The 26,418-nt window shown below is 43.5% G+C and overlaps 1 protein-coding gene across 1 annotated transcript in view; it reads right to left on the minus strand.

Moving 5' to 3' along the window:
- Positions 1-26,418, minus strand: part of MCF2L2 (MCF.2 cell line derived transforming sequence-like 2) — a 283,600-nt gene that overhangs the window by 209,353 nt on the left and 47,829 nt on the right. Inside the window, exons 3-6 of the mRNA XM_061637410.1 lie at positions 20,979-21,093; positions 8,170-8,260; positions 3,357-3,476; positions 809-925 (exon numbers count right to left, since the gene is read on the minus strand). Of these exons, the coding sequence (XP_061493394.1) occupies positions 809-925; positions 3,357-3,476; positions 8,170-8,260; positions 20,979-21,093 (443 nt within the window). The remainder of the gene's footprint in view (positions 1-808; positions 926-3,356; positions 3,477-8,169; positions 8,261-20,978; positions 21,094-26,418) is intronic.

Here is a 26,418-nt window from a genome sequence, read left to right on the forward strand (position 1 = left end):
ATAAATATTGTAAACAAAGTGTATTTGAGAGAGAGAGAGACTGTATATTTGTGTGTGTGTGTGTGTTATATATATATATATATTAAAAAAATTAAAGAAATCATCATCATATTCTGCAGGGGACTTTAGGAAAAATTTGGCTATGACCTAAAATCAAGACATATTTGTTAGAGAAGGAAAGTAAAAATTGGATTTTATTTTACTGTTTAGTAAAGTAGTCTAGCATTTGTCAACTCTATAAACAAGATCAAGTTTATTATGGTTTGTTTCTCAACCTGCAGGAATTCACCAACATAGCAAATTCTTCCCTAATACATAAAGATGTAAGAAGATGTCACGCTACAGGTCCTCATGCTAGACTTTGCTTCGCCACAGATAGGTAGCATGAACACTTCAGCATTCCATGGCCAGGCCAGGTGTGGCAGAAGAATGGATGAGCGAGGAGATCAAGCAAGGTGGCTGGCCATGAGGCATGCAAGCTAGCAAGCCAGGCAACTGACCAACTGAATGAGTAGTGCAAGTGGCCGTGAGGCGATCTGGTGTCAGGCGAGTGAGGTGGCGGCGGCGCAGCAATGCCTGGCAGCAGTGGGGGGGTTGGCTAAGGAGGTGGGGGAACCTGGGATTGCCATTCCTGGGGTTAGGTGGTGGGGTTGGCACACAAAGTACACGGGGGCAGTAGCCCCTAAGTTTCAATAAAAATTGGGAGGGTGGGGACCCAGAACCAGTCCTTAGCATAATTTACACATTTAAATTATTTATTTATGTTTTTAGACATCAGAGGTAGAGGAATGCAACAGATGTTACTTACAGTCCGATGGTGTATCCACTGACCATGTCCATATTCCAAGGTTCCCCCTAATTCCCGGGTAAGCTGACTTTTGTCGATGTAACCATGTAGGTCAGAAACCGAGTTTAACATGATGATCTGCATCGATGAAACAAAAATCATTAACAATACCACCACAGATTAATTCCATATTTAAATTGTTCATTCATTTTCTGTTGATTTAATGTCACATTGAGAGCCGGTGTGGTGTAGTGGTTAGGGTGTTGGACTGTGACCTGGGAGACCAGGATTCGAATCCCCACACAGCCATGAAGCTCACTGGGTGACCTTGGGCCAGTCACTGCCCCTCAGGCTCAGAGGAGGGCAATGGTAAATCCCCTCTGAATACCGCTTACCAGGAAAACCCTATTCATAGGGTCGCCATAAATTGGAATCCACTTCAAGGCAGTCCATTTCATTTTTCAACATCACATTATAAAACTTAGAATGTAGACCTTTTAAGCTCTGATGCACACATGGAGCTCCTCATTTCACCTGATGAGAGCACCGTATGTGTTTCTGAATATTTATATAAGAGTCTGGATTTGGGTTATCTGCTACAATAGGTTCAGTTGCCTATATGGTTATCTATCACCCACAACCCTGACATCCCACAAGTCACATTGCTCATCCTCTTCATTTTTCCTGCTCCTTCTTTCCTCTTAATTCTTCTTTGGCTAGCAAACCATTCCTTACAACAATGGCCGAATTTGGTGGTGTTGTTTTTTGGGATGGTACTCACTGGTACAGAGGACCGTCACCTCTTTTTTTGCTGCCTTTAGCAGCTATTTTGCACTGGCATTCAAAGCACTTTTATCAAAATATATGAGTACCAGCACATCATTCTTTACAACAACAACAACAACAAAAACACTGCAAACCTTAAAATATTGGGCCCAGAACTAACACTGAGCAAAACAAATTAGAACAAATTGCACTGGCTTGCATAATGGAGAGAGGAAAATCTTTATTGTGTTTATCACATTTGTATCTGGCCTTTGCTCTAAGTTGCTCAGAGCAGTACCCATAAGAGATGCCCTACTTTATCATCACAACACCTTTGTGATGTAGATTAGGTTGGGGGGAAAAAAGCAAGACAAACTAGACATGAAAGAAGAGACAAATGACGTTTGTCTCTACAGTTGTTTTTACTTCAGTGGAGTAGCTTAGTGGCAGAGCACCTGTTTTGCATTCAGAAGGTCCCAGGTTCAATCCCCGGCATCTCCAGGTACAGCTGGGAGACACCTCTTACTGAAAACCTGGAGAGCCACTGCCAGTCAGTGTAGACAATACTGAGCTAGATGGATCAATGGCCTGACTCACCATAAGGCAGCTTCCTATGTTCCTAGGTGCTCAGGAAACATTTTTAAATTTATTTATTTATTAAATTTATATCCTACCCTTTCTCCCAGTAGGAGCCCAGGGCGGCAATTTTCTCATCACAACACAATTTCTTGGTTTTGATTATTGATACTGTAGTGTATTGGCCCTCCAGTCTTGCCATACCAGGAACTTCTGAGTCAGCCCCAGGCTGTGGCAGTTTCAGTTCCACGCCTGCCTTACAAGCAGCACCATTGGTCAATGATCCCCTCGTAGTGGCAGGAACATAGGAAGCTGCCTCATATCAGACCAGAATGTTTGTCCACCCAGGCCAGTATTCTGGCAGCTGTTCTCCAGGATTTTTTGCATAGTGTGCCCATGGAGATGCCCATGATCGAATCTGGGACTTTCTGTATGCAAAGCATCCAGTGCAGGATTTAACCCCGCCCTGTCATCCATCAACTGATGCCACGAGTTATGTCAGCGGGCATGGTTTGGGGGGAAAATGGCCTCGCAGGCCAAACTGAACCCCCTGATGGGCTAAGATTCGTTCACAGGGTGGAGGTTCACCATCACTGCATTGCAAATACGCACCCATCTGCACATTATGCAGACTGAAGCGGTAGACTGGAGTGTTTGTGTGTGTGAGTGAGACACAGATGTCATTGAATACTCCCTGCATGTAGAAAACTAATACATCAGGGAGCTGGCTACACTAAGCTTTTTTTGATTATGTGCTTGGTTTGCTTTTTTTATATATAATCCAGGGAATATTTAAAAAATCTGAGACACATCCACACCTACAGTAATAGCTACAATCCAGAATTCTTCTGCCTCAGTCTATCACCTACATCTGAGTTCCATGTGGGCCTCCCCACAATGCCACTGAAGAACAAAACAAAACCGTTTTCCTTCGTTATCAAAGCAAAACTGTCACAGAAGTCTATCTTTGCTTAATGAATGTTATAGCTCTGAATGCTGAAACATCAAGGGGAAGTTAAGGAGAGAGAAAAAGTGGGTTGACAGCAGAGCTTGGAAAAGTTACTTTTTTGAACTACAACGCCCATCAGCCCAATCCAGTGGCCATGCTGGCTGAGGCTGATGGGAGTTGTAGTTCAAAAAAAGTAACTTTTCCAAGCTCTGGTTGACAGTTGGAAAGAGAAGATGCAGAAACTACAAAGTTCCAACAGCAAAAAAAAAAAGTGCTTACCGGTACCTTCATTTTAAAGTCATTGTGATACAGTTTGATGCCAATGTCAGCGATTGCCCTTTGGATGAAACGGGATGGCCGCAGGACGAAGACCAACTGCAGATTCCCGGGAAATGCTCCCTGGAAGAGGAGTGAAAATGTGAAGCAGTGAAGAGAACCCACTGAGGAAAGGAATTGGGATGAGATGCTTCTGAAGCCATTGGACTACAAAAGGTCTGGGAACTCTCTGGAGAATCTCTTTTCAGACATCCAGAGAACGTGCCTTGAAACTCAGCTCTAGTGAGGCAAACATACATCTCTGCATGAAGCAGAAAAGCAGAAAAGTACAGATAATTAATTATATATTGGAGTGAGAAGCCATAGGATTATGCAGCTCTCAGCACTATTCAGCTCTCCAGACACTGAGGGCCCAACTCCCTCTCGGAATTGTTTAATATTCTGCTTTGTGTGTGCGCACATGTGCACACACAAGAGGCAGTGAAGAGACTGGGTAGCACAGGGAGAAAGAGCAACATGATGTTGAAAACTCTGCCCACGTTTGCTTCTGGCTACACCCTTTCTTTCCTGCTCTTCCTCCCAGTAGGAGCCCAGGGCAGCAAACAAAAACACTAAAAACACTATAAAACATCTTAAAAACAGGCTTTAAAATATATTAAAACAAAACATATTTAAAAACATCTTTTTTAAAAAAAGCTTTAAAAACATCTTAAAAAGCAGTTCCAACACAGACACAGTCTGGGAAAAGGTCTCTACTTAAGAGGCTTATTGAAAGAGGAAGGTCTTCAGTAGGCGCCGAAAAGGTAACAGAAATGGCACCTGTCTAATATTTTAAGGGGAGGGAATTCCAAAGGGTAGGTGCCACTACACTAAAGATGCGTTTCCCATGTTGTGCAGAACGGATCTCTTGATAAGATGCTGTTTGCAGGAGGCCCTCACCTGGGTACATAAGGAAGACGATCTTTCCTGGTCCCAAGCTGCACAGGGCTTTATGCACCAAAATCAGAACCTTGAACTTAGCCCAGTAGCTAAAGGGTAGCCAGTGGCCCCCAGTTGACTTTTTCCTGACTCCTGATTTAATTATTGATTTGTTCATGTATTAAATATGTAATTATATCATGTACTAATTAATTTAAATCATATCTCACTTTTTCGACCTGTCATTCAACATGGTGCTCTGGTTGTGCCTTTTTAACTGGATTTTTAGAGGGGTCTTGACCACCCACACACTTGCATTTCAGCTTTTTTATTTATTTATTTATACTCTGTCTTTCAAATCATTTGTCCAGACCAAGGCAAAAAAAATAAAACCATCCATAAAAGCAATCAAAATATAACCAGCAATTGTGAGACCAAAGAAATAGGGGCATAAATATATTTTAATGAATTGTTGCTGTTTTGTGTGAATCTGTTAATCTGTATTTATGTTTATGTTTTTAAATGTATTATAAGTTGCTTGGAGACATTTAGGTATCAAGACATTTAGGTTCAAGGTTCTAGTTTTGGTGTACAAAGCCCTATACAGCTTGGGACCAGGATACCTGAAAGACCGTCTTACCCCTTATATACCCAGTCAATCGCTGCGCTCTGCAGGTGAGGGCCTCCTGCAGATACCATCTTATCAGGAGGTTTGTTCTGCACAACATAGGAAACGGATCTTTAGTGTGGCAGCACCTACCCTGTGGAATTCCCTCCCCTTAAATATTAGACAGGCACTATCTCTGTTATATTTTTGGCTCCTATTGAAGACTTTCCTCTTTCAACAAGCCTTTTAAGTTGAGACTTATCCCAGTCTGTGTCTATGTTGGAATTGCTTTTTAATATGTTTTTTTAAACCTTTTTTCCCTAAACAATGTTTTTTTAACCCTTTTTATTTAAGATGTTTTTAAAACTTTAAAAAATGTTTTTAAAGTTGTTTTGTTTTAATGTATTTTAAGGTCTGTTTTTAAATTTTAAAGTGTTTTTAGTGCTTTTGTTTGCCGCCCTGGGCTCCTGCTGGGAGGAAGGGCAGGATATAAATAAAATAATAAATAAATAAATGAATAAGCGAATAACAAGTCTAAATAATAATCATCACTACCACCACCATCACCATAGCACCAGCAACAGCAAACCTACTTAAGGGAAGGCATGGGGAAATTCACCCATTTCCTAAAGGTGGATCGTTTTAGGTGTCAGGTGTACCTCTTTGGAGAGGATGCCTCACAAATGGATCCCAACAATCAAAAAGGCTGTCTCCAGTAGCCACCAGCCTCATATCCAATGTCAGGGGTCCCTGTGCTGATGACTGCAGCAAAAGGACAGGCATGTACACAGTCAGCAATGATACTGAGTCAGCACCATGACTACCTTCTCCACATCCCACCCTTTTGTCAGTGTTTCTGTGGAACAGCCACACTTTTGGCTCATCCACTCGGTGATTTCGTGTGTGTTTGGTGCTACTTTGCATCCCTTTGCAATTTGCATGGTTCACATGATGTTGCAGGCAAGCAGAAGCTAGAACACAGTTTTCCCCTTTAAATCCGTATCAACCCAATCCAATTATAATGCAAAAAGGAAAGGAAACACTGTCTCAGTTTCACTGCACACCTCCATGTAAGGGCTTTGCCTCAATGTTTTTTTAGTGGGTGGGCTCTCTTATGCCCCATTGCTGGCTCCCTCTCTCCCTGCTGCCCGCAAAAGCTGTGGCGGCCACTGCCTACTTTCTCTTTCACTCACTCCCCCCTCTAATCAGTTTCATATAGTTTCGTCGCACCCCAAGGCTCTCCCTGAAGACTGGAGAGATGTGCAATTGACAAAAAACAATGAAACTGACAAAAAACCCCTCCCCTTCTCCATTAGCAACATTCATACTCTGGAGGGAGTAAACATGTAAAACTGGGGATGGCGCCACAAGGAAACAGTGATATTAAACCTTTCCAGAGGAATGCCTACTTGTGTGAAAAGAAAACAGCAGATTGGAAGCTACCATTGGGCAAGAAGTGTGGACGCTGAAAAGCTATTGCAATGGTAAAAGCAGCAGAATGAGGTCCCAAGGTGGACGCAAGAGGGGAGGCAGGTGTGTCCTGCCACGTGTTGCTTTTACTTTAATGAAGCTGTGGGAGGCTCCAAATTTGATCAGACCAAAGACACAGGATAGGGAGGAGTGCCCCTATCCCCTCGGGCCATTTCCCTATTAAAATTACCCTTCTCAAGCTGCTTTTCCTGCTTAAAGGGGCAACGTAAGTGGATACCTTCCCATCCAGATGGGGGAAGCAGTAGCATCGGGAGGTGTTGGAGGGGGAGACAATTCCTGATTAGGTAAACACACACACACACACACACAAGGCTGCTTTAAAGTAAAAACAAATATCAGTTCTCCACATCTCCACATAAGTTTGCAGATTTATTTTTAAGTCCCCAGGAAAATTCATCAGCATTTTGGTGTGAATTTCTCTGAACAGACAAATTTTTGTATTCTATTTTGCCTCACACATACATCTGTGCATAGCAATTTCCCCTAACACAATGCATTTTTGTACGTTATTTTCCCAAATGTATGTATTTTTATGCACATTTTCGCTCAATATATGCATCGTTGTACCCATTACTTGGCTGGAGAACTGCACTGCAAAATTTGAAGAAGTGCCATATTTTGAATGATGGCTGCGTTTCGGTTCATGGACTTTTTCGGAAAGTGAAAATTAGGTAGGTTTGCCTTTGAGTATGAACTGAATTGAAGTTCTGCCCCATCCCTACTTCCACGTCATGTCAAATTTTACCCTCACTGATCTGCAAGGAAGATAGAATGCTGCCTTAAACTGAGTCAGACCATTGGTCCATCTAGCTCAGTACTGCCTACACTGACTGGCAGCGGCTCTCCAGGGTTTCAGGCAGAAAGTCTTTTCTCCAGCCGTACCTGCAGATGCTGGGGATTGAACTTGGGACCTTCAGCATGAAAAGCAGATGCTCTACCAGTGAGCCATGACCCTTCCCCCTTTTATATTGTGTCTTTTAGACCTTAAACCTGAGTGCAGGAACTGTCTTATTGACAGTGTTTGCAACACTGGCGCCAACACTGTTATCTTTTCGGCGCCAGGTCAAGACTTTCCTCTTCTCCCAGGCATTTTAGCATGTGTTTAAATTTTTAAATTGTGTTTTAAATTGCTTTTATAAGATCTGTTTTAAATTGTATTTGTTTTAATGTTTTTAGTTGCTGTAAACTGCCCAGAGAGCTTCGGCTATGGGGCGGCATACAATAAAATAAATAAATAAAATAAATTTGCTCTCGGAGCCTTTTTCTGGCTGAAGTGTAAGGTTAAAAAACCTTCCAAATAAATAAATAAAACAGCGTTATCATTCCCATTCTGCTGGTGGGGGGGGGGGCAGGGTTGGTGTGGGGGCCGGACAGAGGCCGAGAGAAAGAAGCTTCCCTAAGCCCTCCTAGCCAGCTCACAGCACCTGAGCTAGGGACTCTCACCTGACCCTCTCAGCCACTACGCCACTCCAGCTCCTAATGAGATTAGAACTGCAAAGCAGTGTCCACGCTGCAGCATGCTCTAGAAATAGCCATGCCCTTTTCTCTGTCCTAGACTGGAAGAATCTCATTCCCATTCAGGAGGAAAACGAGGAGGGATACGCCTGTCCTTACTTCTGCCTTGGAAGCCTCTGCTTCTTAGCATGCAACTGTGGCAGAAACCTGTAGGGCAGGGAAGGGAATGTAGCTGCAGGAGCAAACCGAAAGAGCATAGCCTAGGTAAAAACATCAGCAACAAATGGCAATAGTCACAGTTTGCAGAATGCAGGCAGCAGCAAAAGAAGAATTCCAGGCACTTACAGCAATTCGTGTGAGGGATGCCTTTACCGCGCTCCATTTGTCCCGCCGTCTGTCGATGACGATGATGAACCCGATGCTGGCAGCCTCCAGACTGCAAAAAATCCAAAGCAGATACATGGGGTTACACAGGGCCAGCCCTGTTCCAAGCAACAGTATTGCAGCAAAAGCACCGCTTTCATGGCACGCTCTGAGCTCATGATTAACAAGGTAGACGGGGGGAGTGTGAATAAACCAGACCTGGAGCTGTATTTGCAAGAAGATGCAACCAGTTTTCCTTCCCTCCCTCCCTCCTTCCTTTTTTCCTTCCCACCCACCCCCTTCTGCCTCAGCATCAGGTTAGCAGCTTGCACAAAACATGAATATTTTATCCGCTAGATCGCTTGGGCTGCTTTGATGCAGGTTCCCCAAACCGTGGCAACATGAACGGTTTGGCATCACCACCTACGTGCTTTAGCCTTGTGAAAGAACTGGGGATGCTTCAGATAATACTCCCCCCCCATTTTTTCCCTATCTGTGGAAGAGGTGTGAAGCCATGCCTCTCTTCCCTGACCCCCCCTCCCCATACATCTGCCCTGCTTCTGAGGCTGCCAGCCATCTATGATCGGATTCAATGTTTGATTAAGATGTAGACATGCAATATCCACCACATGTAGGACGGAACTGCAGGTCAATTCCTGGGTTTGATCTGGAATACAGGTTGCACTGCTCAGACCTATCTACATGGTGTTGGTGCAGGAGCCCTTCCGGTCTTTCTCTAGCCTTGCTCATTGTAGCATCCCTTCCCACTGGGGGCTTTAAAGTGTATAGTCATCTGAGCAGTTCGGTATGTAAGATGCCACTGTTATGCCTTCTTTGAAAACAAAGGACAATGAACATCCATCACAACACGCAGGTGCCTTTTGTGTTATTTTTAATATGATGTGAGCCCCTGTGGGAAAGGGATGGAATCCATAAGCCGGTTCTGGTTCAAAAGCATTCTTTCGACCTAACAGGCCGGTATCAGTTTGAGTTCATTCTTTGTCTGCAAGCTGCTGCTCTTGCCAATCTGTTTTCTTCCCCTCACAAAAAAATACTGATATTAATATCGATATTTTGAAAGGAAATATTGATAAATGAAAGGAAATTGCAATAATATTATCGTTAATATTTTAGAGGCGGATTTTTTTAAAAAAGGTTTTTGAAAATAGCCATGGAAAATCGCTACATAAAAATCTGACCCACAACGATAGAGAATAAGTGAATTAATGGAAAATTTGGCACCAAATCAGAATTGCACTGGAATTCTAGCACATCCCTACCGCCGGCATTGCTTTAGCAAAGAAAGGGTAGGATATAAATAATCTGTTTTAAAAGACAGGTATGAACTAATATGTGTTTTAAGTAATATTATATAATGATGCCAAAAATATTTTTTTTAATTTAATTTAAAAATTAAAAAAGAAAATATTTTAAAAAAGATATTATATATATATATTATTTGATTTATATCCCACCCTTCCTCCCAGCAGGAGCCCAGGGTGGCAAATACTAGTCATATACCATTGCTAAGTCTTATGCTGGTATCCTGGGGGGAACACTTGCTCCTGCTCATGTTCATCCATGTCTGTACATCTAGGATTTAGGGATGAGCTGAAGGGGCTACAATGGGATCTTCAGCACTTTGGTGGCCAGGGCAGATCTTGTCTGACTTTTGGGGCTTGAATTTCGGGAGGGAAGTAAAAATGCAGAAAAAGCCTTTCTGCTCTTATTTTTAGTTCTTTTGAGGTTGCTTCATAAGTATAATCAGCACATGATACAGTTTCAACTGAGCACCCCAAAACAGAAGCTTATCCTCGGGAGCCGAATGCTACATGCCACTGAAAGGATGCCTGCATGATTACGCAATAAAGGTTGAACAAAAGCCCCCAATGCTGTGGAAGATCCTTTTTTTTTTCTTAAAAAGTTTTGGGAGGGAGTAATTTAGAGCAGACAAGCAAGGGGGAGGGTACCCAACTCTCTCCCCCTCTCAGCTTCTCTTCTCCAAATCTTTGCAGCTTTCCTCACCACGTAAACAAAATCAAAAGTGTGCTTTAAATGCAGCAGAAAGAGCTACTGAGGGGAGACTACTTGAAGCAAAAGAGCTATGGGTAGGAAACAAGTTACCTTTCCCTCCACCCCCAGTCCACTTCTCGACTCCAGTTTAAGATAGTGAGAGGAACACGAAGGGAAGTCCAGAAAGTTCTGTTCTCTAAATGTTTAGAATTCTATATGATCTTCTAAATTATGTACTCTTCTAAATGTTGCAAATGCAACATTTCCAGACAGCCTGAAAGTCTTCCTTACATTTGCATCACTCTGGTTTCCTGTAACACTAGGGTTTTTTTTGTTTGATATAAGCAATCTCAATTGAACAAAAAAATCTAGTGTTACAGGAAACCAGGTTTATGCAAAAGTAAGAAAGACTTTCAGTTCATTGTTCGATATAAGCAACGTCACCGCATCTAGGATGGTGAGGGGGTTTGAGAGTGTTGAAGAAGCTGAGAGCAATGCCGTCACGAGTCTAGACCAAGAGGCCAGACTCCTAGCAGGGGCACCCAAGGCAGAATGCTCAAACCTGAGACACCCCACTAAGATGCATCCAGACTCAGAGGAAGGCAATGGTAAACCAGCTCAATACCTCTTACCACAAAAACCCTATGAACAGAGTATCCAAAATGCAACACGAGATAGTGCTGGAAGATGAAACCCCCAGGTCAGAAGGCCCTCACTGAGCTACTGGGGAAGAACAAAGGGCAAGTACGAGTAGCGCGGTGGCTAATGACGCAGCTGGGTCAAAGCTGAAAGGAAGCCCAGAGGCTGATGCGCACAGATGTGAAAGGAGAGTCCGGAGTTGTACGACGCACACAATAGGAACATGGAATGTGAAAAGCATGAACCAGGGAAAGTTAGAAATCGTCAAGCAAGAAATGCAACATATCAACATTACAATACTTGGCGTGAGTGAATTAAAATGGATGGATATTGGACATTTTCAATTGGGCAACTACAAAATATTTTACCCAAGAAATGAGACATTAAGAAGAAATGAGGTTGCTTTAATAGTGAGAAGTGATGTAGCAAAGCAATTAGGAACTACAATGCAAGGTCTGAGCAAATCATATCAATGAGATTAAACGGGAAGCCTATTAACGTAACCATCATCCAAGTCTATGCTCCAACGGCAAATGCAGAAGAAATGGAAATGGAGAGATTTTACGCAGAAGTACAGGAAGAAAGAGGCTACTGTAAGAACAGAATATGGAGAAACCGATTGCTTCCCCATCAGAAAGGGTGTGAGACAGGGGTGTATTTTATCACCCTGTTTGTTTAATCTGTACGCAGAACATATTATACAGAAAGCGGGATTGGACCAAGATGAAGGAGGTGTGAAAATTGGCGGGAGAAACATCAATAATTTAAGATATGCAGACGATACCATACTACTGTAGAAAGCAGTAATGATTTGAAACAAATGCTGTTGAAAGTTAAAGAGGAAAGCACAAAAGCAGGACTACAGCTGAACTTCAAAAAGACTAAAGTAATGACAAAAGAAGATTTATGTAGCTTTAAAGTTGACAATGAGGACATTGAACTTGTCAAGGATTATCAATACCTTGCCACAGTGGCATTAACCAAAATGGAGACCATAGTCAAGAAATCAGAAGAAGGCTAGGACTGGGGAGGACAGCTATGAGAGAACTAGAAAAAGTCCTCAAAAGCAAAGATGTATCACGGAACACTAAAGTCAGGATCATTCAGACCATGGTATTCCCAATCTCTATGTATGGATGTGAAAGTTGGACAGTGAAAAAAGCAGATAAGAGAAAAATCAACTCATTCGAAATGTGGTGTTGGAGGAGAGCTCAGTGCATACCATGGACTATGAAAAAGACCAATAATTGGGTGTTAGAACAAATTAAACCAGAACTATCACTAGAAGCTAAAATGATGAAACTGAGGTTATGAAACTGGACACATCATGAGAAGACATGATTTACTAGAAAAGACAATAATGCTAGGAAAAACAGAAGGGAATAGAAAAAGTGGAAGACCAAACAAGAGATAGATTGACTCCATAATGGAAGCCACAGACCTGAACTTACAAGATCTGAACAGGGTGGTTCATGACAGACGCTCTTGGAGGTCACTGATTCATAGGGTGGCCATAAGTCATAATCGACTTGAAGGCACATAACAACAAGCAATCTCATTAATCTAAGAGAAAGCATGTCCTATCATTCAAGTTCTCAAAACCTCAAGAATGGTTATGACTTTGCCAGACTGAATGAATGCCTTTCTGAAACTGCATTCTAAACTGACATTTAGGACATCGGTTAGAACAAACTGATGCCAAGCCTTGAAACCAGTGTTTAACCAGCACAAATCATGGACTGGGCACTAAAGTAAACAAGCTGCAAGAAGGAGAAAAATGCAGTCTCCTAGGAGCCTCATACCTGGCATTGCTCAAGAATTCTAAGAAACCGACTTCCGGGAAGGGTGACTTAGCCTGTGCCTGCTTTTGAGACAGGCTCCTGCCTCAAAAGAAGCTTATTCAGATATATCAGTCAGTTTTTTCTTTTTTTTGACTGATTAAACTTCTCCCGGGTAGGGAGAAACGAAGAGATTAACCTCAAAGCATCCAACGGCATCCAAACATGGACAAAAACCTGCTCGTTGATCTTGGGGAACTATCATGCAAAATTTGGTTGCGATATCTTAAGAGGTGTCCAAATGCAGAGTGAACAAACAACTTTCCAAAATATATAGTAGATAATATTAAATATGGTAGCCCAGGAATATCTTTTCTATGGGGTTGTCATAATGGCATTCAACCAGCCTGCCATCAGTGCTGAACCATTTGGCCTCAAAGAGTGTGTGTGTGTGTGTGGAGGGGACAAGGGTAACCACCAAGGCTGGCCCAAACATTTTACTGTATAAGGTAAAGGACAAGATGATGGGGCACCCACACACACACACACTGGAAAAGAAGGTGCTGCTAGCTAGTAAAAATGATGATGTCACATTAAAACCTCTCAGGCATAATACTGTTCACTATACAGGGCTGGTTCACATATGAGCCAAGATCTACATTAAAAATGCTGCTTTTTCCATCGGGATTGATTTTGACAGTTCACATACTTCCGCCCTCGCTACGAATAAATTGGCTGTTTTTCTTTGTAGCATTCACACGCATGTGCGTTTATTGCAATCAGCGTTTCCTTGTTGTTGCGCCCACACATTAGCATGTTAACTGCGGAGGCGGGGAATGGGCGGTGTTTCCCTAAATGAAGGGAGGAATAGGCGCTTGAAAGAAAGGGAATTGCTCCCACCCGTGACTGTCAGGCTGTCCCTGCACGAGATTGGTGTGCCTTTGGCACCCCAGGACAAACCTCAGCATGCATTCTGGGAAACATAAAAAAACCCCAAACAATTATCTTTAGAGAGACATTAAAAGCAGCTACTAAAGGAAGCATTGACCGTTTAATATTATTGCTCTCCGTGAGTGGAGCAGATGCTGGGATGAGACGCCAAGGCAGCTCCCCTTTCCCCTGCGCTTTTGGGCGCTTATAAATTACCCCAGCGGCGCCTTCACCAGCCTCCTCTCGCCGTGGCTGCAAAAAGGGTGCATGCATCAGCCCGAGGGGGGGAGAGATCCAGCTTTGGGGGGGGAGTGGAGGGATGTGATGAGGCAGAAGAGGTCCTCCACACACACACTTTCTCACACTCTCTCTCTTGCGCACACACATGCCGGGCTAGACATAAACAACAGCGCCAAAACCACAGCTCCACAGCCAGGTGAGGAGTGCTGCCGGCCAAACACAGAGAACGCGAGCCGGCTCCAAAAAGATGGATTTGTCTTTGTGAAGCGGCCAGGAAGGAATTTTACGAGCTCCAGCCCCTGCTACCCTCGGGAAGTTGTTGGTGTCGCTGCAGAAAAGAGAGAATGAAGGGGTGGGGAATGTGATTTGGTTTAAAGGAGCGGGGGAGGAAATGTATGGGGGGGGGAAGCGGGAGAAAGGAAGGCAAGACCAACCAGAAGTTGCTTCGTCAATGGCAGGAAACAAAATGACACCCAGATACAGTTAAAGGGGCGGAGAAAAAGGAGGATCTAATGGAGAAGAAACTGCGCAGCCAAAAAAAGGCGCTTAAAAGGTAATACATGGTAGAAGCGCACCGAAGCAGATACGGATTTTAAAAGCAATTTCCGGGTTTTGTCACATCCATTTAGTCCGGAGTTAAAGGCAAAAGCAGCTGAATCTAATCATGTTGGCAAAAACTTCATGCAAACGGTCCAAATTAAAAGTATCTGTAAAAAGCCTCAGATCCAGATTATACTGGCATCTGAACAGGCCCATAGACTCTTAACAGAATTCCACACAAAACTGAATCACACACTTCTGTTAAATCAGAATAAAAATATATCAAATCCAAGAGCTAGCAATGTATCTGTACAACTGTCAATATTGATAAAAATCCACAGTCTTAAGGAGGAACTACACATTACACATGATGACACACAGCTGTCACTGAAAACGGCATCCTATGCCAAATTTTCTAGCATACCATTTAGGCTAAGGGTGCTTTCAGATGGGTGTCTATTGTACAGCAATCTGTTGCGGGATGGGTGCTTGTTTATTATGTATTTATTTAAAATACTTCTAACTCGCCCTTCTACCCTACAACAGGGCACTCACAATAAAACCATGCACAATAAAATCACATAAACATTTAAACAGATAAAAATACATAAAATACAATTAAGAAATATAGGGGAGTGATATTAAAAGGGACTAAAGAGGTAAAAACTAAAAAAAAGGGGGGGGGGAAATCAGTTTCAGGCTCTACCTTCAATCTCTCCCAAAGGCTCTGCAGAACAAGATGGTTTTCAGAAGTCTCCAAAAAACCATCAGGGAGGGAGCAGAGCGGACTTCTTGGGATAGGGTATTCCAAAGCTTGGGAGCCACAGCTGAAAAGGCTCTCTCTCCCACATGCCTGCCCATCTGACATCTTTCATTCCAGGCACACAGAGGAGACCAGAGGCAGCCAATATTAAATCATGGGCAGGTACATATGGGCATAAGCGGTCCCTCAGGTACATTGGTCCAAGGCCGTTTAGGGCTTTAAAGGTCAGAACCAGCACTTTGAATTGGGCCCAGAAACAAATTGGGAGCCAGTGGAGTCGATAAAGCACAGGGATGAGATGTTCCCTGCACCACCATCCAGTTAACATTCTCGCTGCTGCATTTTGAACCAACTGCAATTTCCGAACCATTTTCAAAGGCAGCCCTACATAGAGTGTGTTACAGTAATCAAGCCTTGATGTCACCAATGCATGTGTCACTGTGGCCAGGTTAACTGCCTCCAGGAATGGACACAGCTGGTAGACCAGTTTAAGTTGGGCAAAAGCACTTCTGGCTACCGCAGTCACCTGATATTCAAGCAGCAGGGCAGTCGCCAGGAGTTCTCCCAAACTGCAGACCTGCTCCTTCAAGAGAAGTGCGACGCCATCCAGAGCAGATTGCAGCCCTATCCCTGGCGCAGTTTTCCCCATGACCAGTAACACCTGCGTCTTGTCAGGATTAAGTTTCAGTTTGTTAGCCCACATCTAGCCTCAAGCCTCTGGTTTAGGATGAGCACTCCCTCCCTGCAATCAGGTGGTAGGGAGAGATAGAGTTGAGTGTAGTCAGCATATTGATGAAATTGAGCTCCAAATCTCCAGATGACCTCTCCCAGCAGTTTCAGATAGATGTTAAAGAGCATGGAAGACAGAATGTAACCCTGTGGGACCCCATAGGCCAGCGGCCAGGAGGTAGAGTGGTAGTCTCCCACCACTACTTCCTGCGAACTGTCTGTCAGGTAGGACCGGAGCTACGGTAAAATGGTGACTCCCATTCCCATACCAGCTAGACGGCCCAGAAGGATACCACGGTCAATGGTATCGAAAGCTGCCGAGAGATTCAACAGCACCAACAGGGGTGCACTGCCCCTGTCTGATGCCAGGGCATAGGTCATTAAGCAGAATGACCAAGGCAGTCTCTGACCCAGGACCAGGCCTGAATCCTGACTGAAAAGAGTCTAGATAATCAGATTCATCCAGGAAAGTTTGGAGCTGAGCAGCCACTACCTTCTCAATCACCTTGCCCAAAAAGGGGAGATTAGAGACTAGGCGGAAGTTGTTAAAATCCATGGAGTCTAATGAAGGCTTCTTTAACAAAGGTCTTATCACAGCCTCCTTCAACAATTTTGGCATACAACCTTCCCTTAGGGAGGTGTTAATTAAAAATGCCAACCAGCCAGCCACTCCCCACTGTCAGATTTGAGTAACCAGGATGGGCAAAGGTCGAGAGAGCAAGTAGCGGCCCTCATTTCTCCCAGAGTCCTGTGTGTGGTGTAGTGGTTAAGGTGTTGGACTATGACCTGGGAGACCAGGGCTTGAATCCCCACACAGCCATGAAGCTCACTGGGTGACCTTGGGCCAGTCACTGCCTCTCAGCCTCAGAGGGGGGCAATGGTAAACCACCTCTGAATACCGCTTACCATGAAAACCCTATTCGTAGGATCGCCATAAGTCAGAATCAACTTGAAGGCAGTCCATTTCCATTTCCTGTCCACATCCTCAGGCTTCACAAGCTGAAAAGTATCCACAGAAAAATGGCCAGAGGAAGCCTTGGAGACATCTGGTACAACTGCAGTTAATGAGGAGTCCAAGTCAGTCTGAATGCGGGCAATTTTATCTGCAAAGTGCCTCGCAAATATGTCACAGTGAGTGACTGACAGCTCAGGATCCAGAGTAGGGCCAGAGCCCAAAAGAACCTGGACCACCCAGAAAAGCATCACTGGACGACACTGAGCAGACACAATGTTGGCAGAGAAGTGAGTTATCTTAGCTGCCAACACCACCACAAGTCAGGTTCGAAAATGAGCCTGTGTTCAGTTGGAAGCAGATTGAGTTTTTCTCCATCCTCGCTCTAGCAGTTGTCCCTGCTGTTTCATCAGACCCACTGTTTGAGTAAACCAAGGTGTGTTATGGGCCTTCCCTGGTGGGAGAGGGCTCTTTGGAGTGATAGTGTCCACTGCCTGGGTCACCTCCATATTCCAGAGATTAATCAGGTCTTCAGCAGTATTACCAGCCATGCTGGGAATATCCCCCAGAGCATTCAGAAAACCATCTGGATCCACAAACCTCCAAGGGTAGACCATTTTAACAGGCCATTCACCCCTGCAAAGGTTACCAGAGGCACAAAGCCTAAACCTTGTCAGGTGGTGACCTGTCCATGACAATGGAGTCACTAAGAACCCTCTCACACAATGGAAGTTTTTTGCAGTGTCCACATGACATTGTTGATATTGCCAGCCTGTGTTATTTCCCTATGTAATCCGGTTTACCTTTTTTTTGGGGGGGGGAGACTTGATAAGTTTAAAAAAAAAACCACCAGTTGCCAATGACCTGTCTGCGATATCTCAATGATATCTCTTTTGCAAATTAAGTCCCTGCCTGGATGGAAGCACCCTTACTAACCCTGTCCCATGTTAGGAGTTTCCCTGCCCCTGCCAGCAGCAGTCAATATGTTTTGTTGTTGACCTCAAAGCCTGTTTTTGTTGGGAGGACTGGATTTCATTAATTTATGAGATAAGGTCCAGCCAACAATGCCGGACGGACTTTCTAACAAGCTCTATCTGCTTAAGCGATACGTTTATCTTTTCTTCAAAGAGAGAACGGACTAACAGGCAAGCACCCTTCTTTCTATTATTTTTTTTACTTGGTTTAAATTGTTGCAGCAAAAGGAGATTTGTCAGATTGATCGGCTTTGGACAACTTCTGGGTGAGATATAGCTCTTCTCTGTTATTCACGAAATTAACAGCTTATCTCTGTTTCTGTCGCAAAAAGCTGTCCTGGAAGTGCATTCTAAAGATAATAAACAGAAGAGGGATTTCTATTCCTGATTTCTATTCCGAGGAATATTATATTGTCTGGGACTATTCTCTTTTTGGTCTATTTTATTTTGACGAATCTGCTTCTTCACGACGCCACTAACTGTTTTGATGCTGGGAACTAAATTTATTTTGCATTCTTGAACATAGAGAGATAAGGCAGGTTGCTCTGTTTATACTGTGATGTCATCAAGCCTGGAATATTAACCCAATTGTTGCTGAAATAAGAAGTGGTTCTTCTTTATTTTTGTTTTGCTTTGTTTTCGTGGTTTTAAAAATGGCAATCAAGAAAGTGGCTGAGAATCTGGAAGTAATTATGTTTCAGAAAATAATGGATGAGATTGAGATAACGAAACAAACCCTGCGACAGGGTAGTAAGGAGCTGAAAATTGAACTGAGCAAAATGACGCAGGAGTTTAAAGAAATAGGGGACCCTGTGAGAGAGGAGAATGAGATCAGAGATGAGAAAAGAAAAAATAAAGGGAAGATACAAGCCCTGGAGATTGGAACAAATGTGGAATTGGAAAAAGATCTGGAGTTTATGGATTTTAGAAATAAAATCTACTGTTTGGAATTTAACGTTATCTCTGAAGAAATTAATGAAGATATTAGAGATAAAGTTATCAATGGCTTGGATAATCTTCTGGACTGGAATGATGTGATGGAGCTTGATATAGAGAAAATCTATGGAATTAACTGCAGTCATGTGACAATGGAAAAACTCTTAAGAGATGAGCCAGTGCATTTTGTAAAAAAGAAGAACACAGATATGACTTTACAACAATGTTTCAGCAACTTATTCAGAATGGATGGCAAGAAAATATTTGGGATAGAGGAAATTCCCATCAGACTCTTATTATATGACTATGGCTACAACAGCAAGATTATTATGGAATACTGATAATGGAAGATTGGACACTGAAATTACTGGACTTAACAGGACTATTGAAGATGGAAGATGGAACTAATAGGGATAATGGAATAATGGCTATTGAAATTATTGGACCTAACAGATTCTGATGAGATGGATTAATCGAAATGTTTATTTGGACTATGATTATGACAATAAGATTATTATAATTATTAACGAGATGGATTAATTGACATGTTTATTTGGAGAAAAATTGATAGATATATTTCTTAAAGAATTGAAACCTCTCTTTGACTTTTTGTGGAAAGAATAAAGTAATGTTTATGAGATTTGATGATTAATTAAGATAACTACTGGAGGAAAGTGATTTTATAATATGATTTAAGAGACAGGATTGTTATATATTGTAGACCTATAACTGATTTGATATGTGACAAATGGGAAGTCAACATTTTATTTTTTTTTGTTTAATCATTTTTGTTTTGTTTTGTTTTTTGTCTTTGAATGTTTTATGATTTTGTTTTCTATGTTTTATGAAAATTTGAATAAAAATTATTGTAAAAAAATATATATATATGTTTTGTTGTTGTTATATGCCTTCAAGTCGATTACGACTCATAGCGACTCTATGAATCTTTTTTTGGATATATTCATAAGGTTTTCATGGTAAGAGGTATTCAGAGGTGGTTTACCATTGCCTTCCTCTAAGGTATTCCCAGGTGGTCTCCCATCCAAGTACTAACCAGGCCTGACCCTGCTTAGCTTCCGAGATCAGACGTACTCAGAGTAGTATGGCCGTAGGCAGTAAATATGTTTGATTGATTGGAGTGCCTTCAAGTCGATTCCGACTTATGGGCAACCCAATGAACAGGGTTTTCATGGTAAGTGGTATTCAGAGGGGGTTTACCATTGCCTTCCTCTGAGGCTGAGAGGCAGTGACTGGCCCAAGGTCACCCAGTGAGCTTCATGGCTGTGTGGGGATTCGAACCCTGGTCTCCCAGGTCGTAGTCCAACACCTTAACCACTACGCCACACTGACTCTCTAAACAGACTTTAAATAGGGATTTCATGGTAAGCGGTATTCAGAGGAGGTTTACCATTGCCTCCCTCTGAGGCTAGTTCTCCCCAGCTGGCTAGGGCCTGCTCAGCTTGCCACAGCTGCACAAGCCAGACCCTTCCTTGTCCGCAACTGCCAGCTGGGGGTCAACTGGGCTCCTTGGGACACTGCAGCTTGCCCACGGCTGCACAGGTGGCAGGGCACGTATCCCCTGAGCCACTCACTCTTTAGATGGCCCTTAACACCCAGGAGACACGAGCGGGGATTTGTACTCACAGACTCTGGACTCCCAGCCAGGCACTCCTCCCCACTGTGCTATACCAGCTAATATGTTTAGGGGAACTTTAATTTTTTTTTTTTTTGGCTTCCAAATGTGGATTTAGATATATTATTATTGCATTTGATAATATTTAAGGTTGTTTCTGTTGTAGCTACTTGTTTTCTGTTCCTTGAAGATGCTTTGAGCATAATTTGGAAAAGTAGCATATAAATAAACTGATGATTTTTTTTGAAAAAAATGCTCATGAAAATTCTCCAACAGTGCAAATTTCTCCAAATAAACACATTTTTGTAGGCAGTTTTGACAAAGGTGCACATTTTTGCAAGCCATTTCTCATCATTCCATGCCTTTGTGCATGTAGTTTTCACTCATGTATTCATTTTTATGCACACTTTCCCCTAATATATGCATTTTTGTAAATGTTGTTTAGTTAGCAAACTGCATCCCAAAATTCGAATAAATGCGAATATCGAAGGACGGCTGTGTTTCGGTTCTCATGCTGATTCAGAAATTGCGAATTTGATAAATTCTGCTTGAAATGCAAACTGAATCGAAATTCTCACCCATCCCTATCTGGGTTTGCCCCAGGAAAAGGAATTAAATTGGGTCCAAAAACATTCGAGAAGATTGCAACAGGCTTCAGACTTACCTGGGAATGCTAGTTAAATATGTCACAACATTCAGAAAATCCTCCTCGGGGATCTCACTGAAACCTGCATACTCAGGGAAAGTGATGATTGGTGCCCCGTCTTTCCCTCTTCCTCCTGCAATAGAAATTGGATCTCAGCAGGCTAAAAATACTACACAGATCACAGTAGTAAATTCTTCCTGGTCAACAGCATTTCCTTAAATTGTTGTCATCCTGTTAGAGACTCAAAAGCAACTAATAGCAACTTTTTCAACAACCAAGAATTCTTCTGATTATTTATGAATCTGCAATTGTGCCCTGGAGACTTGCTCCTGGGGTGATTTATCCCTGCCCCAAGGAATGTATAATATAAATGGTGGCTGTTTGCAGGGAAGGGGTATGTGGGGAGGGGGAAAGTATAATAAGGAATCAATGTAAGTAAATGCAGTAAAGTGTATCAGGCTGGGCTCCATTTTGGCTGGGAATAACGGGTATGGCCCTGATTAAACCCTACATCTGGGAGTGGGCAACCTTCTTTTTCTGTCAAGGGCCGCATTCCCTTGAAGATAATCTATCAGGGGCCACATACTGGTGGTGGGTGGGGCTGGAACTAAAGGCAGGTAGAGCAACAGTGGGTGGGGTGTGCCTTTTCTCTTTCTGCCATTCCTCTCCCTCCCTAACCCCTTACCCCCCTCATTTTCCCTTCCCTGCCACGGGCATAAAGTTAGGCCAAGAGGCTCTAGGGAAGGTGTGGGGAACCTTTGCTCCTCCAGATGCTGCTGAATTATTAATATTTATAGCCTGTCTTTCCTCCTGAAGAAGCCCAGGTTGGCAAACACATCAGCAAAACAATTTAACAACAAAAAGAAAAGCATCCCTAAAAAGAGTTAACATTCTAAAACACAATTACAGTTAAAAACCTGTCTCCAGGTTGCCAGGAACAGTCCCCTTCAGCCATCGAATGCCTGGGTAAATAGGAATGTTTTCAAATCCCTCTTGAAAGTCAATAGTGACAGGGAGAGAAATGCACCTCACTGGGGAAGTCACCACTGAAAAGGCCAATCACAGGGTCAACACCAACCGGGCAGCCCAACTGCACATCCCATCAGCCCCACCAAGCATGGCCAATGGCCAGGGCTTATAGGAGTTGCATCCCAGCAACATCTGTAGGGCCAAAGGTTTCCCACCTTTCACTGAAATTCATGTAGCTGAATCCTGACAGCCCATTCCTATTGTTCAGAAAAACCCACTTTGAGGTGGGGGCAATTTGGAGCGGAGAAATAGTGGGTGTGGAAAGGATTAAGCACCTCCCCACCACCACTTCTCCACTCCAAAGTGCCCCTTCCCAAAGCAGCTTTTCAAGGGGGGGGGAAGGTAAGAGCTGACAGGTTACTATTTGCACACAAGTGTGTTGCAGGGTAGCCTTCTCCAGCAGCTGTGCTACCTGGGGTTGATGGAAGTTGTTGTCCACAACCTCTGGAGGGCACAAGGTTGGGGAGTGCTGCCTCAGGGCATAAAACAAGAGTGGGGAACCTCAGTTCGAAAAGCCAAACGTGGTTCTCCAGATCTCTCTGACCGGGCGCTGGGACTGCCTCCCTAGCCATGCCTCCTTCTCAGGCCACAGTCCTCACCAGCCCTGCTCTGTGCCCACCCTGGTTGCTTTTTCCTGGCAGGCATGCATCCTTGAACTGTGATCACGCCTCTTGCTGCACAGGATGGGGGGATGGGTGTAGAAACCACTGATTTTTGCATGGCTGGAATGTATCCTACTCTACAAAGGTTAAAAGGGCAAAACAGCGCGAGGCCTTTGGGCATCTCAGAGTCTTCCTTTTTACTATGCATCTGAAACATGTTAGGCAGCCCAGCTTGGCTTTGATTAGAAGTCAGGAGGTGGGGGAGGAATTAAGACACACCACACAAAAATCATGGATCTGAAGACTGGGGATGGGTTGGCCGGCTTGTTTGGGTTCCTGTGTTTCTGCTTGTTAAACAAATGATCTGCTCTAGCTGCCTGCAAAAAAAACTATAGATCAGAAGTGCACAGAAGTGAGTGTATGTTTTCTTATTTGCTAGATTCGTTCACTTTTTAATGTACCTGTGTCTGAAGTGGAGGCTGGCCCATTAGGGCTAATGGGGCACTGCCCCACTGATCCCAGTCTGCTGTCAGACAGACCTCACTTGCTTACTTACTTCAGTCTGGGCGGGGGGGGGGGCACTGGCTGTCAGCTTCCTCCTCCTTAATCTCAGTGCTGCCCTTGCAGAACACAGCAGAGAAGAGGATGGGGACAGAGCTAGATGTAGTTGGCTCTGCTTCTCATTGACTCTGGGTTTACTGTAGGCCTGCCTCCCTTCCACCCCACCAGCCACAAACAGACACCATCCATCCAATCCACCCACCCACCCACCCACCCACTGAATGTATACCAAATTCAGGAACAGGGCTAATTAATATAATAATAATAATAATAATTTAATTTGTCGGTCGCCTATCTGGCCAATGGCCACTCTAGGCGACGTACAATTTAACAACAATACATTACATCATAATAAAATACATCATAAAATACAGTATAACAATAAAACAGTTCCAGTACAGAGTAGTAGGCTATTCGTCGTAAAAATTTAACCCTCCCCATAAGTCCCAAAGGCCTGTCTGAAGAGCCAGGTCTTCAAAGCTTGGCGGAATACATTCAGGGAATACATTCAGGGAAGGGGCATGTCGAAGGTCATACATAATATTGTATCATTATTTGCCTTGGATTGCCAGATTGCAAACTGGGGAGTCCTCCTTTACCTTTAAATTGCCTATTAAATTGGGAGATGAGGTAGCTGTGGCTTTGTCATCCTGCTTTCCACCCTGGTCATCTGCTGCCCTCCCCCACCTGGTGAAAGCCCCCCTACTGTCCAGCTTCCTATAGCAGATGGGTGGAAAGTCAAATCTTGCCATGGTCACACATACATTATAGAATTCAGCTCTGCTTGGACTGTGAACCTGAGGCCTCCTCAGATGAGCAGCAGGAGCAGATCTGTACATTGCCAATGATCCTGAGGAGTCATCAGATCGAGACATCCCTGTCGCAGGACTGAAGGTCCCCACATGAAGCTGCCTGGGTTCCTGGCCAGCTCTCAGACCACCCTCCGATCTCCTCCAGGGCCACAGGGCCAGAAAAGACAGTGAGCCAAGCACAAACATTCAGTCACTCTTTCTCCACAGGGATAACCTGGGAAATACCATTTTCTGTGGAAGGACTAGGGAACTCTTAACAGAAAGTAATCAACAGGGATGCCTCTGTCAATTTCTGTTTTCCCAATTTAAGTCAGTTAAAATCACCACATTTCTGCATCAGTTTACAAATTAATTATTTTTAAATCCTCATGAAAATTCATCAGGATTTTAGTGTGCATTTTTTGTCAGATAACAGTATCTCAGTCTGGGTTCCAGTTCAGGCATTGTTTTGGAAAGTCTGAATTAGGTAAGGGTGCATTGAAACATGAACTGAACTGAATTGCTCCTACATGCTTAGTGATGACTATCCTTATCAAGCTACAGTGTGCAGGATTTGTTGAGGAAAGCCATGACACTTAAATTGGTATAATATAAATTCAACGTATCTGCCCATAGATATAATTTCTATCTCCTCCCCCTCACTCCCATTCTGCCTGTATTTGAACAAATCATTAACATCCCAAGCTTTTATCACTCAGTATCACATTGCACAGTACGCTTTTTCCACACTTGAAAACCCCTTCCTCTAGGGAAAACTAACTAGATGCGGTTTTCATGGTATGTGTGAAGGCTGCACACGTCTCCTTCAGTGTGTCCATATGCACTGAGAAATCACCAGGGCTGTGGAGTCGGTACTCCAAACCTTCGACTCTGACTCCTCTATTTTTCTACTGTCCGACTCCGACTCCACCCAAAATTGCTTCCGACTCCATGACTCCAACTCCGACTCCACAGCCCTGGAAAGCGCTGTAAATGTCATTTTAAATTGGAAGCTCTCGTAGGAGCATTTTTATTGCTGCCTGAATATGCGCTGATCTTGGCATCATAAGAACATAAGAACATAAGAAGAGCCTGCTGGATCAGGCCAGTGGCCCATCTAGTCCAGCATCCTGTTCTCACAGTGGCCAACCAGGTGCCTGGGGGAAGCCCGCAAGCAGGACCCGAGTGCAAGAACACTCTCCCCTCCTGAGGCTTCCGGCAACTGGTTTTCAGAAGCATGCTGCCTCTGACTAGTGTGGCAGAGCACAGCCATCATGGCTAGTAGCCATTGATAGCCCTGTCCTCCATGAATTTGTCTAATCTTCTTTTAAAGCCATCCAAGCTGGTGGCCATTACTGCATCTTGTGGGAGCAAATTCCATAGTTTAACTATGCGCTGAGTAAAGAAGTACTTCCTTTTGTCTGTCCTGAATCTTCCAACATTCAGCTTCTTTGAATGTCCACGAGTTCTAGTATTATGAGAGAGGGAGAAGAACTTTTCTCTATCCACTTTCTCAATGCCATGCATAATTTTATACACTTCTATCATGTCTCCTCTGACCCGCCTTTTCTCTAAACTAAAAAGCCCCAAATGCTGCAACCTTTCCTCGTAAGGGAGTCGCTCCATCCCCTTGATCATTCTGGTTGCCCTCTTCTGAACCTTTTCCAACTCTAGAATATCCTTTTTGAGATGAGGCGACCAGAACTGTACACAGTATTCCAAATGTGGCCGCACCATAGATTTATACAACGGCATTATGATATCGGCTGTTTTATTTTCAATACCTTTCCTAATTATTGCTAGCATGGAATTTGCCTTTTTCACAGCTGCCGCACACTGGGTCGACATTTTCATCGTGCTGTCCACTACAACCCCGAGGTCTCTCTCCTGGTCGGTCACCGCCAGTTCAGACCCCATGAGCGTATATGTGAAATTCAGATTGTTTGCTCCAATATGCATAATTTTACACTTGTTTATATTGAATTGCATTTGCCATTTTTCCGCCCATTCACTCAGTTTGGAGAGGTCTTTTTGGAGCTCTTCGCAATCCCTTTTTGTTTTAACAACCCTGAACAATTTAGTGTCGTCAGCAAACTTGGCCACTTCACTGCTCACTCCTAATTCTAGGTCATTAATGAACAAGTTGAAAAGTACAGGTCCCAATACCGATCCTTGAGGGACTCCACTTTCTACAGCCCTCCATTGGGAGAACTGTCCATTTATTCCTACTCTCTGCTTTCTGCTTCTTAACCAATTCCTTATCCACAAGAGGACCTCTCCTCTTATTCCATGACTGCTAAGCTTCCTCAGAAGCCTTTGGTGAGGTACCTTGTCAAACGCTTTTTGAAAGTCTAAGTACACTATGTCCACTGGATCACCTCTATCTATATGCTTGTTGACACTCTCAAAGAATTCTAATAGGTTACTGAGACAGGACTTTCCCTTGCAGAAGCCATGCTGGCTCTGCTTCAGCAA

This window comes from Rhineura floridana, chromosome 7 (genome assembly GCF_030035675.1).
Source record: "Rhineura floridana isolate rRhiFlo1 chromosome 7, rRhiFlo1.hap2, whole genome shotgun sequence".
Classification (NCBI taxonomy): Eukaryota; Metazoa; Chordata; class Lepidosauria; order Squamata; family Rhineuridae; genus Rhineura; species Rhineura floridana.